A 19836-nucleotide genomic window follows, 5' to 3' on the forward strand; every position below is an offset into this window, starting at 1 on the left:
CGAAGGTTACATACAAACAAACATATTTTACTTCTTTATAATATTAGTATAAATAGTTTTTGATGGAGATGCTTCTTTTGTAACCTGCAGCTAAATGAAAAAAAAAAACACATAAAAAATCTTAAAACTTCCATACCTTTCAACCGATAGCCATAACAATTAACAAAGGGTTTTACTAGTATCGCATAAATATGGAAGAATAAATAGTAATTCTTTTGTGGAGCAATGTTTTTGCAACTTTTCCATCGTAAGGTAAAACAAAAACATTACAAAACGTTTGTTTGCTAATAGCACGCCTTGGAAACGAAACGATCGCCTCCAGGCTGTTTCAAAAATCAAATCATTGTAATTACGAAAATCAGACAAAAAAGGTTATAATTAACCCGATGAGTGAGAGTGAGTCTTTCGCCGGTTCTTCTCAGGTCCGAAATGTTTCTTGGAAACCGGTGTTAGAATTTTGACAATCGATAAGAAAGTGTAATACTTCTATCTTTAACTTTGCCGTTTCATAAATTCAAATAATTTGTAAAAAAATACATCGGTAAAGAAGACCTATTATTGGATACAAGATTATATAGATTGACTTCCAGGCAGGATATATTACATACATGTATAATTGTATTTAACTAACACGACTGTTTTTTTAGATGTTGAAAAAGAGTAACTACTGAGTTTCTTGCCGATTCTTCTCGGCAGAATCTACATTCCGAACCGGTGGTAGCTTCACTTAATATAGTTTGTTCAATGACAATTCAAAACTGCTTGTATAAGCTTACTTTGAATAAAGTATATTTTGATTTGATTTAATTTGATTCTATGTCGAATAAAGATATTTGAATTTGAGTTGATGTAAATGAGAGGTGTGAAGATATATAATTTATATTCATTTTTATAATTCGAATTGACGACCTCCGTGCTCGAGTAGTGTGTATACCGGTTTTCATGGGTACGCCATTCCGAGGTCTCGGGTTCGATTCCCGGCCGAGTCGATGTAGAAAAAGTTCATTAGTTTTCTATGTTGTCTTGGGTCTGGGTGTTTGTGGTACCGTCGTTACTTCTGATTTTCCATAACACAAGTGCTTTAGCTACTTACATTGGGGTCAGAGTAATGTATGTGATGTTGTCCAATATTAAAAAAAAAAAAAAAGAATATAGATATATTCAGTTTTATAATTTGAAATGTTCTCTTAGTGATAAAAGCATCATTGTAAAATTTAAATCCCCAAGGATGGGTTAATACACACGGAATGTTGTGAGATTTTCACGAACTGTTTATAGCTCCTAAAACCAACCGAGCTCAGAGCGACCTCATCTTAAGATCACCGCAAGATGTTTCCGGGTCAGTCCATTACAAGGGTCAAAATGTAGTAACATGATAAACGGCATAAAACTATAAGGAATCGACTCTTACCCGAGCGACGATCTTATCTTTTTTAACGTTTATATTTTCACACAATCCAATAGATAACGTTAATCGTTTTTATTTTTTTATTTAATAACAACTGATTTTCTTGATAATGGTACGAATGTATAGTATTTGATCCTTTACTTGTGAGCGCTTTGGTTAAAAGGATATACAAATAATTACCTTCTTTTACGTGTAATTTATGATTCAGATTAAGAAAGAATAACGCTTACGCTATAGTTATATTTTTCAGTGAATTCATTTATAAATTGGGTATACGCTAAATAGGATTTTAAATATAGAATGTTTATTTTATTCATTCCAATAACATAAATAAATTTCTGCAATTCTAGCATATTATTTATAGTTACATCCAGCTTATAAGACTGCAAATTATTCAAAACTTGTTCGTTTTATATAATGCTATTGGAAATTTCGTCATGAAATTTAAGTTAGCATTCCAGAGTAAGAATTTTAGTAAAGTTACGCAGCCGCGTCTTAGGAGGTATGTAAAGCCGTTGGTACTGTTTTTGATGTTTTTTTCTGGTCATTATGGTTATATCAATATTTATTCATACATGCATCATTTGTAAATATTCTTAGTACAAAATGATTGAACTGTGTCGGTTATAAGTTACCTTGGAGATTTAATATTAATAGATTAAAATAATTAAATAGATTAAAATTGAAATTATAATATTCAAATGAATATTTTAGAAGAAATTACCGTTTCAATACAATTTCAATGAAAATAATCGGTCGCTGCGTATCAGGCCGACAGATGACTGCCTGTAAAAATAAACTTAGCTAAAGTTGAAATTATCATAATTTTAATATATAATACGTATACATATTATTTTAATCTATGTTTCACAATATTATTATTTTTAATATTTCTCATTTATGACACAAGTACCGTTTGTTTATTTATATAAACATTATAAAATAAATATACCTACCTACACGCTTATTATTTTCCTGCCAAGCCCTCTTCTGATTTTTCAAATAATAAATTTCACTTTCAGATCGCAAATTTACTTACTAGTAATATTAAATGTACTGCATGACTTGACTTTGACTCTATAACCAAAAGTGGTTATACAGTCAAAGTCAAGTCATAAGAATACATAAAGTATCATTTGGAAAATATATCATATTCCTATATCCGAAAATATTTCAATAATAAAAATATATTCTAATATGATTAATTTTAAAGTGATCCTTAACGACTACGTATATCTCGTGATAGTCGTTTGACCGGGTGAACCCCCGACCCGGCATGATTGATGACACCAGCAGCCCGGATAAGACAATGTAGTGGAAAGAAAGACTCGGTCAATCCAGTATGTGGCTGACAGACCACCGAACTTATAGCACTATTCCGTACTATAATATTAATATAATAAACGCTATAATTTGATTCAACAAAAATTATTTCTGTATTATTCTTTTAACGCTGAAAAATTCAGTTATTTTGTAGAATATTGTAAAAATACTTCACTTCTTATGAAAGTCTAAACACAAAAAATTTAATCTAAACTTATACCTGTACCTGTACCTACGAGTATATTGTAACTGTAAATTCTAGAATTAATGATTGAATTCCTGCCGATCTGCCCGATCAAGTGCAGCATACTTGACGGGAACTCATTTATCACAACCATGCGGCCAAGAAAGAAAACCAAAACTTTAACACCGGGTACTTCAAGTGATTGAATTTAAACAAATGCTGATCCCTATCGTATTGATTTTTTTTTATTGGAAACATCGCATTTTTTATGTAATTTTGAGTTTATTTTTAATGCAATATCTCTTTTTTTTTCTATTTTAATCAATTTGTAATAAAATATGTTGAGTTTGCTGCACTATTAATCTGAATCATATTTTTATATTTCTCTATAGCACTACTCTTTACTATAAATGATGTGGATATTTAGCTTTAATGTTACCAAATTGTAACAGAGGCAAAGTTTATGATACGAAATAACGAAGGTAACATTTTCATTTTACTTGTAATACACTACGCCCTGTTGTAAAAATGCTGAATGGAAAAAGGTCTCGTAATCTTGATGGTACGGATCCAATTTTTACGGATAAATGATTTATTCTACGTTGACTTTTTGTGATGGATAAGTGTATCTTCCTGTGGACAATGGACCTAAAGCAATGTGGTTGTGAGTTTTGTAGAAGTACGCTGAAATGAAATCAAGAAATTCTCATTACTTTAGCCTCATTGTTAATATTTATTTATATGGGATTTACAAACACGATTGGGGAAAGGACGAAGTTCTAGTGGCATTGATTTTAACATAAAAGTTTCGTACCGAGAAAACATACAATACATAGATTTTTGATGTCGAAAATACATTCAATAATTTTATGTTTTATTTTGTGATCTAAAACTTTTTTTCCAGAGATAATATAATAATGTATAAAAATTCTACATTCAAATACATACAAGATCACAGAGTTATATTCTTACATGTTAGGACGGCAGATAAGCAAATCTGCCAGTTAATGCCACACACTTGCACTTCTTTACATATAATTACATAGTACAAAGTCGCTTACCGCTGTGTCTCTATGTATGCTTAGATCTTTAAAATTACAGAATGGATTTTGATGCGGTTTTTTTAATAGACAGATTAAGTCAAGAGGAATATTTGTATGTATAATACGTGACTATTTAGCAGAGCAACACTGATAATTTTGAGGAGTATTGTACACCTTAAAAAGGTCTTCAAAACATTCTGCGGTTACGGTATATGACTATCTCTTAGGGATAACCTACAATAACCATTTGTTACCCTTTAATTTTTACGAGCAACAAAGGCTTAGTTTCGAAGCGATTATAAGCAATACAGTATTAATCCTTATCCAATTAAGTGCCTACCTTAAATATATTGTGCATTTAATAGAGATCAATATGGCCTTTTGCATCATGTAATTTAAATATTTTCGAAGATATTACAGGTTTAAAACGCAGGGACATAGCGGTTTGTATTGCCTATGTCTTAAAAACTGTTAACGTTGTAAGACATTCTGTAGTATATTTAGTATCACCATTGCAACCGTGCGAAGCCGGGACGGGTTAGGTTAAGAAATATAAACGAAACTTTTTACACTATTCACCCACCATTCAAACCGTAACACAGCAATACAAAGTGGTGCTGTTTGTCGGTGGTAAAACCAGTCGGTGCAGTTGGTGGTCTCCACTCAGACAGTCCTAAATCCCAAAGCCCTGTAACACAATTTACTTAAATTATTATTGCAACAAATATTCATTCATGAATTCATGAAGCTAACTATTTCAATAACACTCGCAAATTTGATCTCATAAAGTCAAATTCTACTGTTGCAAATGAATGATGAAGACAACTTCACATCCATCGATCTATCCTCAATGTTATCCTAACGAGAGTTGTAGATTCGTCTCATAGCAATTCTCGCGAGACCCTTCTAAATTTGAATTGACTCAGTTCCGTATTAAGAACGCTTCACAAATAGATAGGTCATGGTAATATGGCTATCTCGTACGTGTCTACGTGTTCTCCGTTACCATATCGATAGCAATTTCAAACGTTCCATTTGTTCTATTTATTCAATTCGATGAGCACTCTGGTTCAAGTTTCAAATCGTTTTAGTTTATGTTGACATAAAATAGTGTTTTTTTTTTTTGTATTAATACGTCTTTCAAAACATAATGATTATTTTATTATGTTTTAAAAGACGTATGACAGAATTATATACAAATGTTGTGGTATTTTATTTTTGTATATGTTCCAATTTTGTTTTGGAACCTTAGACCACAAAAATTTTTTTTGTATATATTTTCTTTTAATTAATAATTTTAGAATTATTTTATCATTTTAATTATAGTCTTACAGTGTTGTCAACATTTATTCATTTTTTAATCTGAGATGCTTCTGGTTTCGGTTTTATTTACTTTAATTTACTTTGTAATTTTTTTATAAATGCTTTTTTAATTATTTAGAAATGATATTAATCAGTAATCTTTTCTGCTAAGTAGTTGTCAACCGTATAAGTATAACATCGGCTTATCCTTTAAAGCTATCTACCGTAGCTCATTTACATATGAGCGTGACTAAGTAAACAATGCCTTCAGCGCTTTCACCGCTACACTACTGCGAATCTTAAAGTGAATTATTTACAAAGCTTACTATACACCAAGTATTATAGCGCCATTGTAGCTCAAGGTCTTATAGTATTTTAAATAGCTTACTGAACGTCATGCCGCTTAGCATTTTTCACGATTTGCAAATTCTGTGGAATATGAGCCTGATTCTCTGTAAGATTACTCTATTTAAATAGGTTTTGTACGACAATTTTTCTGCCTTTTTAGAAACTATCGCTATGCAAAGATGACACAATGAAATAAATTAACAAAGTTTGAAAATAATTAAATGAGAAGAAATATTTGTTTATCAATAATCCCGTGGGAATTAAAACGATAATTACAAATCATTTTAAATAATATTATAAAAAACTGTATGGAATAGAAAGAGAGAGAAAGAGAGGAAAATATCGCCCGGCATAACGCTTTTTCCTTAAGTGCCAATTCACTCTACTGTAAGCCGCGTAAGCGAACTTTGTTCCAAAGAAATGACGCGACGTATCACGATATTTTCCTGATAAAGTTCTATGAACTATAATGTTATTTCATTACATCCATAACAATCAGATTTTGTATGAATTACAATAAGAAAGCAACCGCTTTTTCTATAATAATATTCACGGGTTAACAGTACATTGACGACAGCGTAAACACCTGTCAGAAGTACACGGGAATAATCTTTTGAATCGCGCCAAAAAACCGACAACCAGTTGAAAGCCGTCGAGTATTCGTGTCGTGTTTGACTAAATTTAATACAATTTCATAAGTACATTGTACCTGGTTGCTTGTGTTTGACGATACTATTAATATTTTAGTCTTGATCTGAAAAACTTTCCCACAAAAAAGTACTATATTTTTGTTGGTAGATTCTAGCAAATCTTTTAACAAAATCAAACATAAGTTTATGCTTTAATTGCACATATTAATATTATTTAAATACATATAAAACTAGGCTGACTCCGAAATGGCTTTTTATATAAATTAAATTAGTGAAAGTATTCCGAATACTACACTGATGATAAATACATTTGATTTCTGCCCGTCTTTAATGAAAAAAAGTATTTTTCAAAGGCTTATCTACTAAAGAATTATCCAATATGTAAAATAATTAAAAAAAATGTTTGATATAATAAGGAAGACTGGCTAATAGGCTTCCTGGCGGTCGTCACTAACCGTAGACAGTCAATGTCTATGATTTGATAATTATAAGCACATTAAATCTAGTGCTTAACGCACGTACGATTAACGTGTTCTAGCTACTGGAACATATCGGCTCAGACAACATCATAATTCCTCTATCCAATATTATTAGATTAAGTCGAAACTTTATGTTCAATAAACATTTTCGTCGTAGAGAAGCAATTAATTATTATTATATTCCTGTATGCTTTGTATTGAAACAATTGCAGCGGTCAAACTATACTGGTTAACGATGTAGGGTAACAATAAAATTTGATATTGATGATACTCTGCTTACAGTAATAACCATTTCGATATTAATTAAAGTGATTTACAGCGTAGTTTGTTTGATGCCATTATAAATTGTCAATTTTCAATATGTAATTCCACGGAACAATTGTTGAATGAAAATGTAATTTTATTTTTAATAATTATATATAAGTATGTGATCATTTTTATAACTATATATGCTCGTCCACGGTAGCTAAAAGACATCGAGTTAAATCTATAACAATTTTGTTTTTTATCTAGAGCATACGGATGATTTTCATAGTAACGATATTTTGCTTGCTTCGAAAAGCTAATTTATAAAATTATAACAAATCTATGATGCCCTAAGCACTATTTGCACGCGCCACAGATGTTCGAAGTGCATAGTGTAGTTCAGGAAGCTGGAACCAATTTAATTATCTATGTAAAATGGCCATTGAACAATTATACCATATTCTATGCTCGACTGTAAAAGCAATCCGCTTACCATCTGTATATATGTGTACTCACTGCTTGCTATAAAATTTCCGTAAACTTGCCAACCAAATACTAAATCGAATGGAATATATAAACTTTGTTATTTTATATTTTTACGAAAATTTTATTCGCAGATGTAGTTCGTTTTAGTACGAACAAATAAACAAAATAATTTTGCCAGACGACGCTACGTATGGGTTTTATGTAGATAGATATTTTTGAAACTTCAGCATCATTAATGTATTATATTATTTCTCATAGCTAAATACTTCACTTGGTGGTTGGGTTTTGCGCTAGTCCGTCTGGGTAGGTATCACCCGCTACTCAAATATTCTACCGTTAAGCAGCAGTATCCAGTACTGTTGTGTTCCGGTGTGAAGGGTGAGTGAGGACCTTAGTTCCCAAGGTTTGGGGCGTATTGGCTATGTAAGGAATGGTTAATATTTCTTACAGCGCTCTTGTCTATGCGCGGTGGTGATCAATGACCATTAGGTGGCCCATCTGCTAGTCCAGCTACTTATGTCATAAAAAAGAAACATTTACTTGAAATGAGAATAGTTATGTTTATTTATATATGATACGAGTATTACTTGTTAGTAAGGCATTGTGCGAAGCCGCCTGGATAGCTTCCAGCCACTCGTCACTAACACCTAATATATTTTTGCCAAACAGCAATTCTTATTGTTATTGAGTTCAGGTTTGAAAGGTGACTAACCCAGTCAGACACAAGAGACAAAACATCTTAGTTCCCAATGTGACCAACAGTTGTTATGTAAGAGATGATCAGAATTTTTTATACTGTGAACGACCTATGGGCTATGAAGACCACTTAACATCAAGTGACCTATTTTCCATCCTTATTAAAAATAAATAAGAATTATATAGTAATATGCGTAATATTTAAAAATGAACGTATTTTCTCAAAAATATTAACTTAACTATTATTGTACTATCTGATAAGGTAAAGAAGTAAATTGTTACACCAATATACGAAAATTCTTACGAACATGAAAAATTTTCCGCTCGTGGGTTAATGTCGATCCTTAAACAAAAGCCTACGATAGCAACTTTAAAGGTCCATTCGACTCCTCCGCTCCATTAGTTTGGGACGAATTTTTTACCGTACCAACTTTTAGGGACCGAACCAATGGTTCTGGTGGGCAGCTGAAAATAAACAGGGATCAAAGAAATTTTTCGCAATTATTTCCACGCGGACTGACGCGTGGATTTGGGTCGGTAAAAACTTATTACTGTATTAAGGTTTACACAACGTCGGCTCGTTGACCGGTTTAAGCGTTGTGCCAAAATTATTTTGGCGTAAATGTTAGTGCTAAGATGTTTAAAGTGCTCCTCGTGCTTCATTAACATCTTTTCGGTTTAATGATAACGGCCATTACGTGAGCCACGAACAGATTAATTGCGACTCTTTAACGAACACTTTCAATGAAATCTCAAAGTCGTTTGAAATTTCAATGCTTTTTTTTCTTTTAATATGTTACATATTATATTTCTAACTATAATATAAATACTAAAGATCAACTTCTAATACCACTTTCCGACTCCGCTAACTCGATACATCTCCTGCCTTCATCAAAGTATTCGATTCTATAATAACACAATAATATTTCGCAGGTTACGTCTTTAAGTTTATTCTTTATTCCACATAAGGTAATTTAAAATAGATGACTCTATATTCAGGGCATTGTGACTAGCGACGTACACCGAACCGTGGTCGACTCAAGACTAACACTCGAAATTCAAACGTGCACGATTCAGACGTGGTACATTTTGACCATATATCTAATAGAAAAAATGATGAATAACAATTTACGTCTGTCTATATTTTTAACATATACAGGCCGGTATGATACACATTGCATATATGCATAAAACTAGGCGTTCTTTTCAAAAATATTCTATACGTAATATTCTTATGACGACTTTTCATGACGTGCCCCATTTATTAGTCTTCCTTCGTTTTATAAGTAATTTAAAAAAAATATATAAAACTTTATTTGTTACACGTAGCGACCATACTGTGTTGACTTCGACTGTTCCACATGGCAAATTTGATTTCCAATCGACTGAGTCGTGTGGAAAATGGCAAAGAAAATTTGCATATGCTTTCAACGTGTTTACTTAACTAGCATCCGGTACGAAATGATAGAACGTATAAATAAAAGGCAATATTGTAAAGTAAACACAAATTGTTTATTTTACAATATAGCGTAGCAATTTTTTATTTCACCAAAAATATTTTGTAAGATACGATCTCACTGGTGTTTTAGCAAGTTTTTGGTAGCATTTACTTTAGATAATTATGTTACGCAGTTATTAAATTAATTATCTAACATTATTATTGACCTTTTAAAACAATTATGGAGAAATGATACGTACACTGTTGATTACTATTTATAAAAACTTTCTAAAATATTAGAAACGCATAACCGAGGGTATGTTCTTCAAAATAACAAGCTACTATGTGTACTAAACATTGAATTTGAATTGATTTGACACATGGTAAAATTAACAAATAAACTACATGATACTGCTGCCGTAGCGTAGTGATTTTATTTAAGTTTCTCAATAAAATATGTGTCTTACTATGAAAAAATCAAATCGGTCTGTTAAATCTTGATAGTATAGACTTCTTTACATATTAATATGTTTTTAGTGAGTGGAGATGATACGGTATATTCATCATCATTTCATCATCCTTCATATTCGGCTGCCCTATTCTTGGGAAATTATTTTGCCGGTGAGTTAAATCCTTGCAACGGCAACCTCAATTCGATGCTCTTAACAAAAAATATTTAGACGGTTCAACCACCACACAGCCAGGCTACTCTATCAGAACCATATGTCTATAAAGTTTCTATTATATAGTATATTTTTACCATATTACAGTGAAAATATTAAACAATGTGAAGTTTATGGAGGAAAAGTCACAAAATTCAATAAACTTGTTGATTGTAGAAATTAAAAATATCCATACAATTACGTAACAGCTTTGTAAAGAATTGGTGTGAATACTAATGGCAACTGTCGAGGGAAATCACTGTAATCGACTTTTGTTTATCACTTTGTACATTGCTCTTAAAATAAGTATTCCCATATTGAACCTTATTCTTAAGACAATAAGATTTATGAAAAGCGTAAGAATCGAGATCAGTGATGATAAAGAATTCCCAACGTAAAATAAATAACGTACAATCCGTGAATGCAGATTCGTTATTGTATAACAATTTTGTATGCATGAACTGATCAAGATTCTCATCGTAATTCCACTGTCAATTCACTATTGATAATCGCATAAAAAGTAGAACGTTAACAAAATACGCTTATCTTGTTATTTTTAATTTATAAATTATTAAAATATTTATAATACAAGTATTATATATTTCGAATTGTAAATGAAGATGGTAACAAGAGGTATTTAAAATATTATATAATTTATCATCATTAATAATGTATTTATTCTGATATAATTACTCTTAATCGGACAATGGCATCGATTGATGTACATATAACGGTATTCCAACAATATGTTGGAGACGATACAATTATTACCAGGTTAAGATATTATTTCGTCCTCTTTTAAAGCCGAATTTAATCATTTAATCACTAACGGGAGAGCCGATGATCGTTCATACTTTAAGGCCCATTTTAGTTGCGCTGTCAGACGATGTGATCCAGTGAATGTAATTAATTTAGCTCATTTACCCTATAAAATTAAAAACGACAATATAAAGTATTTCAGTTCTGCAGAATATGTTTTGAATTCGCTGAAGAGACGTTAATGTATGAAACAGATAATGGCAAAATTAAAAAAAAGTTCACAAGCAGAATACAAAAACATGGTCGTATCATAGTAAATTTCAGGCAGAACGTAGTTGAATAACAAGTTATAAGTAACACTCAAATGCTTAATAAATACGATGCATACAGCTTTTCTATGGAGGATTCTCTACTTGGAACCGCTGATTGAAATAATCAGTCCATAAACCCAATAAGCTTATTCAATTACTTAATGTATTAATAATATGGCAAATAAAACAAAAGTTTTACTCAACGTCTAAAAGCATAAGCTGATGTTTCCGATTACCATACCAGATTCATAACAAAACAAGCTCAGCTAACGAAAATAAATGATTTCGAATTGCCGTGAAAGAGTTTCAATGTGTTTCATGAACCATAGCGATTTCGATGAAAAAGAAATGAAATAACTTTGCAATTACGAATTTAGCAATGAAGAATTCAACAGACAAAAGCGACGCAAATGAAGTTTGACGGAAACATTTCATACCGCCATTACTGAGTCTCAATTGAAACAATGCGGCACGTACAACTGTAACCCCCTGTATCTACTTATCCGATGTCGGGAAGGAAACATTTTTTAAGTGTCCCCTCAACCGTATAATAAGCCAAAGAGACCTTTGATTCCCTTCAGATGTAAGGGTTTTATTCACCTCTGATGGCCTTTATAATCGGTTAATGCCAAATCGATATCCACTTCGGCCGCGGTATTGGTCATCGGTTTTCGTACACGAATACATTATTCCTTTTATGTTTAAACTTATCGTCCTCCCTGACCCTTTTTATGTAAAGCCTCGAATGTAATGGGATAATCTAAATCTTCCTTCTTTTACTATTTGTATCCTATACAGTTTAGACATACCTTAATAGGATTCTTTTATTATTTTGGTTTAAGACTAGTTTCAACTATTTTGAAATTTGCAGACTTATAGCAGAACTATATCTAATGCGATTTTAATATAACTATTCCGGATTCATTGGGTTTTATGCGCTGGTAAACCATTAAAATCTGATTATTATCAGATATTTGTGATACCGGCCTACAACGATATAACCAATCTGTAGACAAGAGTAGATATTGTCAAGATAACGTATTTGAGCGGTTCCGTAAATTAGTATTAATAAAGAATATCTGAGAAATACGTGCAAATCTTATTACTACCATGTTTATATTAGTTTGGTGGACTGGTAAATGGGGCACCTGATTGTGAGTGGTCACCATCACTCATAGTTATTGAAGCTGTAAAAAATATTTTCCCATCCTTACATCACCAAAGCGCCACCTGCTATTAAATTGGCACTCAGTTAATCTAAGTAGTGTTGTTTAGCCAAAGGAAATTTGATGAATAAGTTTTACCTACACGGACACAAAGCCCGACCACCAAGTGAATGTTTATAATGTTTTAAACGGTTGGTAAATATTTTGTGTATATATAATATTTTATAAACAAAAAGCTTATTCACGTAGCTAGTGTATAAATTAATTTGCCATCACGCTAATGAGCCCGCGGCGGTCTTGGCTCGAGTGTCTACACATCATTTATTTTTAAACGACCGTCCGTCCGTGCAGACCAACACAAACATAACACACGTAATTAGATACGTTCATCGATTATTTGTCAATATTGTTTTATATCGCAAATACCATCTTAGAATGATTTATACATTTAAATATATTTCATTCATTGAATTTCGTAGTTTTCTGGTTTCTCTAATAAATATATATATAATAGTCACTTTTCATTATCGTCTATTAGTTCCTATACATTAAAGTAATTTGTGATAATCGGTTATATATGCTTGTTTAAATCAGGTTTCAGGTTCAAACAGTTCTAGTGTGGAATGTGTAAAAGTGAAATTAACAATTAGTGTTTACAGGATTGAGTTATGAAATAATTGGTCAATTGATAAACTCACGTGCCTTTGAAAAACTAAGCACATTTATTTTAGATTATTGATTTGATTTGACGACGTTAATTAGAATTGACTAATTTTATGACGACTTATATAAATAATAATTATAGTAAAATGTTTTATTATTACTTTAAAGTTTTAATGATTTTGTTTTTAAATAAGGTCGTCACAATTATCAATGTCATCCAATCGTACCCAATCTACTGCTTGGCATAGGCTTCTTTCAAGCTGCGCCACAGATTCAAGTTCTCCATCGGGTCTTGCCACCTTCTTAAGATTTACTTTCCACCTTTTTTGATAGCTCTATGTTACGCACTTGAATATTGTATATAAGTTCAATTTTGCTAAAATGCTTCCATGATGTTTGTGTAAAGTAAAGTATCTACATACTTTATTTATGTAGTACACCAAACTTTAAATCATAATTAGATTTAACTTCAAAATAATAATACAGCCATATCTGCTTAAACTACATATTATGTACAGCGAGACTGCAACATATAAAACCAATTTCTCATAGACATAAGATTTACCTACCGCATTGACAAAACCAATAACATCTTATTTATAGGGAAACTTTCTTAACATTCCAATAAGATTAGCCGATTACAAAAACCTTTCCCGAAACCGATTTATTGCAAGGCGGCACCGTGACAATTTTACTGATACACAAACTTCTAATTACATGAAGACTCTGTTTAGTTCGTGTTCATTAAAGTTGGATTACATGGAGGTCCCGTAATGGAACGCTCAAGGCGACTCTGATTGGGGGACGTGACAAATTGTTCAGTTTGTACACTGTTTGTCCGTGCAACGTGATTGATGATTGTCTGCGCCTAATTAGATAAGGGCTCTGCGAGATCTTAGTAATTCGCGCGTGATTCATTACTGTTTAAATTACACACTGGTTATATGTTACTCACCACGCACTACGGTCCACTATACTCGTATATAAGATTAATTCGACCGCATACTTTTTGATTATTTGTCAACGTGTCAGTGTTTCTTTACCTTTATGATTGTAACGATGATGTAATTTTTTAAATCATTTATTTCTTCCAAACTTAAGCTGATGCATTGACCTTTGTTTTGAAATTACAATGTCAATGTCATAATGTTTAAATAGGTACATGAAAATTCTAAAAATGTGAATCAGCAACACGAATTAAAGACGTTTCGTTTTCGTTTAAATTCCGTTTCTTTAATTATAGTCTTTTTTAAACAATAAAGTTGATATGTTTATTATTTTAGCGAAATTGTTGCCAGTATTTTTTGTGACTAGAAATAAAGCAATCTTGTTTCGAATGTAATGTTTTTACTTAAAAGCTTTAATCGCAACGTTCGAAACAGTAGTGCGCATCTTACCTCTGGTTTTCCAACAGTTTAGTAACAATGCTAAATTTCTCTTAAATAAACTTAAAAATAAATAAATTAAACGTAACAAAAAACTGCAATAACTATAATAAATAGGTTTGAAATACCGTAATAATCAAAACATAATTATTTCATCGGATTTAAGAAATATAAATTGTTTTTATTTTAATCGCTATTGCAGTATATATTACGCGAATATAAATATTAATATCATGATTGAATTTTTTACTTGTTTGTACTCGTAAACGACAGGCAGAACGAAATATATTTCTCCTGTATATCAGTTCCTGAGTTTTCAGAGGAGTTCTTATATTTTGAATATCGTTGTGACTAAATTCAAAAAATAACTTTTCCTGTAAGCCGAGCAAATGTTCAAAACCGGTAAAAAAGGTTTAGGCGAAAAGGTCCGCAGAATCTTAATCCACAAAGCCGGTCCATTGTATCATAGAATTTGTTTCGCTTGAAAGCCTGAGGAAGATTACCTCACGACGTCTTACCTCAAAATAAGTTTTGAATATAGATTTATTGCTTTACAGTTCTATCTAATTCGAATACGAGCGCCACATTTAGGAACAATAAAATCACATTCTATACATTGGGCTTTATCAACTTTTTGTAATCTCTATAATCGATTTTGTCTATTTCGAGTATAAATCGAAAATTACGCTAAAGTATATAAATCTAAAGATATTAATTTACCATGCATACCGATATATGTTTGTAAAAATAAACTGAGCGCTGATTGATGTTCGCTCTGACACACGGGTGACTTGTGCTGAGTAGATCAACATCACAGTTTGAACGAAGATACCAATCATGTAAAAAATATATATTTATTATCTGTAATGATGATGAAATAGCAATAATTTGAGAAAACATTTAAGAAAACGAACGTGATCATTTAGTCTTACCTTTGAGATTTGTCTTATATTATTAAATTTAATCAGACTTTTTTAATTGCACTCTTTTTCAATATTCTATATGATAGCATTGCTAGCATACAATTTTAGCTGCAGGTGTTGAGGTCCAACTTTTGAATTCCGAATTAGATCAATGAAAGTTTTTTATTTCTGCCAAAATGTTACTCGTGAGCCTAGAAATGTACACAAACGATCGCATCAGATATCCGTACCCTCAGAGCATCGATGTGTGCATATGTAATGTACACACTCGTGTACTGTAATATCTCCTGTAAAAACTGAAGCTTGACCGCTGTCACTGAAATTCCTCTGTTGGCGTTAAAGGTATTAAAATCGTTACCAATAACGGTGAGCTATGCAAATTAAGCTTCTTGGAAACAACTAATCTCATAAAAGTACAGTATAAATCCTGTACGCAGACTATTCACGTCCGTACGTGTAGGCTTTCGTATATGGGTGTATGTGTGTATCCGCAAGTTTAATTGGGATTTTGCATAAATGTATGTATGTGTTAATTAGCAGATTTTTTTAACGTTTCATCATCATATATAAAAATAATATAGATACAGATGATATATCCATATTACCGCTACATAATATATCCGTAATTCTAAAATAATAGTGAAGAGTTTATATGGTTACATTCGCTAATCTTTAGAACGACAGGTCCGATTTTAAACAAAAATGTACATCAAACTATTTGTTTAAGTAGGTTATATGCTATATATCTTCACGTTACGACACTAACAAGCAGCGCAGTAATCGTAAACGTCAATCAATATGGCAAATTATATGAAATAGGCGTGTATAATCTAAATTTAACCGAGCAACGCCTCTGAAATTGCACGGAACCGCAAACAATATATAAAATGTACATCTCTTCGATTTGATATGGCTGTTCGTTTTAAGTATGCTGTGTACGTGCTCCAGAGCATATGTCAATCAACGCCCGAGTTATTTTTATGCGACTGACGGCGAGATGTATTGGCAAGTGTTTGTCTTTCACTTTCATTGTATGCGTTTGTGTGTGTGCGTTTGGGTATTTGAAGTTAGTCGTAGGTTTTTTATTTTACAATTGTTAGATTTAAAATCAATTTTATATTTTTAGAATACCGAAAAAAAATTCAAAAAAAATTTACGGTATATTTTACATTGAACTGAAGTTTACGTACACTTGAATCTAGTTGGTTCAGTGATAAGCAGATATTAGAAGCGTAGAAAATTGTGGGTTTAAATCCATATAGCACCGCTATCATTTTGAAATATGACGAGAGCAAATGTATCAAGTTACAGTTCACTCGTCGTTTGTGATAATTGATATTCCACTTGATAGATCTTTTTAAGTATAATACTGATTACTATTATTGTATACTGAATAACTATAAACAATTGGTTTCGAAAAACCCAATAAGAGTTACATCATTGCTGATACGTAACAATACCTGAATCTAAATGAAAGACATTATTTATTATATTCAATAAGCCTCTATAATCAGAATCATTACAGATAGGTCATGATAGTTGTTAAAAAAAGTAATTTAAGTTAGAATATCAATAAACTCACAATTTAGTAATGTGGTCTACGTTCCAAAATCTTTTTAACGGCAGAACCTATGATTAATTCTTAATCATTTGCTTAGCCGATCAATTTTGTAAAAATTGTTACTCGATCGAAAATTATGTATGACAAATATGCCATATATGTATTAATTTAACTAATTGAAAAATGTTTAAAGTGTTTAATTTATTCGAAAGCGAGTTTAACTTGTAATTGTTTACGAAACACGAAACTCATTGTATATTGTTTACAAATAATTGAAATAGTTACGATTGTTTGAACGTACATCATCAAGCAAACAATTCATGAAGTGCTTGATGAAATTTTATGTCATTGAATCTGAATTTATGATCGTTATGTCGCAGTATGTGTATGCACAAGACTGATACACAATATATAATATAATGACGTAGTTTACCGGCGGCTGTGTTCAATTTTGGACTGAACGGAAAAAAACTATTGTCTGAATGATTTCATTATTTATATATTTTCTCTTCTAATTTGGAAACTCTGAATTATTCGATTTCCTTTAAATTAATCAAGTAGATTCCACAAACGATGATTGAATATAGCTTGGATATGAGGTAATATAAGCCCTGCTGTCATTTCCAATAGAGACCTCTCTGAACCGGCTGTCATAATATTTTCAAGAACATCCTACAGTTCAAAATACCTCGACCAGCTCTAGTTTGGATTGGGAACCAACATATCGACCAAAGCATTAAAGAAAGGAGAACTGGCAATACGTGTTTGCCAAACCCATAATTCGTGCAAATAGCACACCGCGCCAATTCATATTATAATCCTTTGAACAATTAACAAGTAAAAACAAATGATCTTAATATTGGTTTCCAAAGCTAACAAATATGAATATATCATAGAATTTTATTTAACTGAATGAAACTCAATTGGCTTTTTTTAATTTTTTGTTTTTTTTTTTTTACAACAAAGTACGAGGTGAATTATTGTAAATGTCCGTACTAATTAATATGGTACTATGTCAAGCTGCCATTATAAATTAAGATCTGGCTATGATACGACTATATTCACTGCCAATTAATCGTCTCTTTACTAATGGTTGGACCGACAGTTTTGTCACTGGTCGACTGTCGGCTCCCCATGATCCTTGCAAATCGGCTGGTACCTTAATGTACCATGGCATGTTCGTGTTTAATACTTTAGTCAAAACTCATATATTGAGGCACATATAAGATTTCATACATTTTACGAGTTACGATTAAACTTGTTACTTTATGATGTAGATGTAGCAAAAGGTCTATTATACAGTAATATGATAATTTTAAAATTGGTTATTACGTAATAATATTATTTTATATTAATATCTGCGTTTTAATTAGTGTTACATTCAGGGATACATAACAAAATCTAAGGTCGAAATCAATTAGCAAGTCTCGACACAATAACGAAAGGATCTAATTTCAACTGCTAGTATCAACCTGTTAATATCAACAGCTAGACTTGGGCGTCCTCTACATTTGAAGAGTTCTAAATCCTGCGTCATATCGGCACTAATTTGTTTATAATTGATTTGATTACTTTTATTGACTTGAGATATTTTATTGTTATAGATGCATCATCCGATCCAGATGAAACCGGCTGATAGCGAGAACAGAAACGGTAAGTGTTCTCTTATATATTATAATGATTCCGTTTTATTATTTATTCATTCCATTATTATGCTTATCTTGAAGATGTTTTAGTAACACGTGATGATGATCAAATTTTTTTTTTTTTCGATTGACTTTTGTTACAATTTCGATTATCTCCAGAAATATATTTTGTGAACAAACAAAGGAAATTGAGCTACTTCTGCTAAGTGGCAATTGTAACTTAATTGATCAACAGGTAAAGTAATATTGGGTGCGCCTAAAATTGATTTCATAGAATATTCTATTAAGCAACCACCGAGTAAGCTTTATGTTTAATTATAAAATCAATTCATAAAAATTAATTCTGATCCAAACAAAATGCAAGCACTGACTGCTTTGTTGGTCTAGAAGCTACCTCGTACGACTGCAGCTTATGAGGTCTCTGGGTCGAATCCTATGAGATGGGCCAATGAAATTTATTATTTTATGTCAAGAAACTCTCAGCAGCAGCACTCAGGTTAAAAGTAAGCAGCACAGTTTAAAAAGACACTCTCACGGCTCAGACACTACGTTAAGATGTCGGTTCTGTACCGGATTTTTCCGTCGGTCTCTGCGGTCATTTTTGCCGTGCCACTGAAGTATGACGGTTAAGACGGTTCTTTTATATCTTATAAAAGTAAGTGTATGTGTCGTACACTGTGCCTTATGTACTTGTATTGTAAAGTTGTTAAAAAAGAGTAGTTTCCATTTAGAATGCTCTCTATTGAGATAGACTGCCATATCTAAAATCGATATGCTCCTGGCATAGCGTGCGTAAATATACGTTGATCATCGACGCGTCAGAAATCGCATGAGGTTAAACTTTATAACAGTTTTATCTCTAAAATCGATACAATCTTAATTGTCACGCATAGGCGGTTAATATTCGTAATAGCGAAATGTACAAGTTGTGACACAAACGCATTAATAAATGAAAAACTAATGACTATTTAATGTTATATTATTATGACGAATATCTATCCCTTTCTTTCATACGCTATGTGAAAAAGAAAATAAAGAATCCGACGTGATTTCATCACATTATTTGTGGGAGGATCGTATTACAATGGACAAATGTTTTTGTCGACTTCAAATTTTTATTTTTAAATATATGATTTCAATTTATAAAAACCGTAGGT

The 19836-nt window shown here is 31.7% G+C and overlaps 2 protein-coding genes across 9 annotated transcripts in view; one reads left to right on the top strand and one right to left on the bottom strand.

Moving 5' to 3' along the window:
- Nucleotides 1-19836, top strand: part of LOC113392727 (CUGBP Elav-like family member 2) — a 387219-nt gene that overhangs the window by 285839 nt on the left and 81544 nt on the right. For all 8 annotated transcript variants that reach the window (XM_064215969.1, XM_064215970.1, XM_064215966.1 and 5 more), the window contains one exon: nucleotides 18638-18686. In XM_064215969.1, coding sequence (XP_064072039.1) covers nucleotides 18638-18686 — 49 coding nt within the window. The remainder of the gene's footprint in view (nucleotides 1-18637; nucleotides 18687-19836) is intronic.
- Nucleotides 1-19836, bottom strand: part of LOC113391540 (sodium/hydrogen exchanger 9B2-like) — a 416017-nt gene that overhangs the window by 254589 nt on the left and 141592 nt on the right. The gene's annotated exons all lie outside the window — the stretch shown is intronic.

This window comes from Vanessa tameamea, chromosome 10 (assembly GCF_037043105.1).
Source record: "Vanessa tameamea isolate UH-Manoa-2023 chromosome 10, ilVanTame1 primary haplotype, whole genome shotgun sequence".
Taxonomy (NCBI): Eukaryota; Metazoa; Arthropoda; class Insecta; order Lepidoptera; family Nymphalidae; genus Vanessa; species Vanessa tameamea.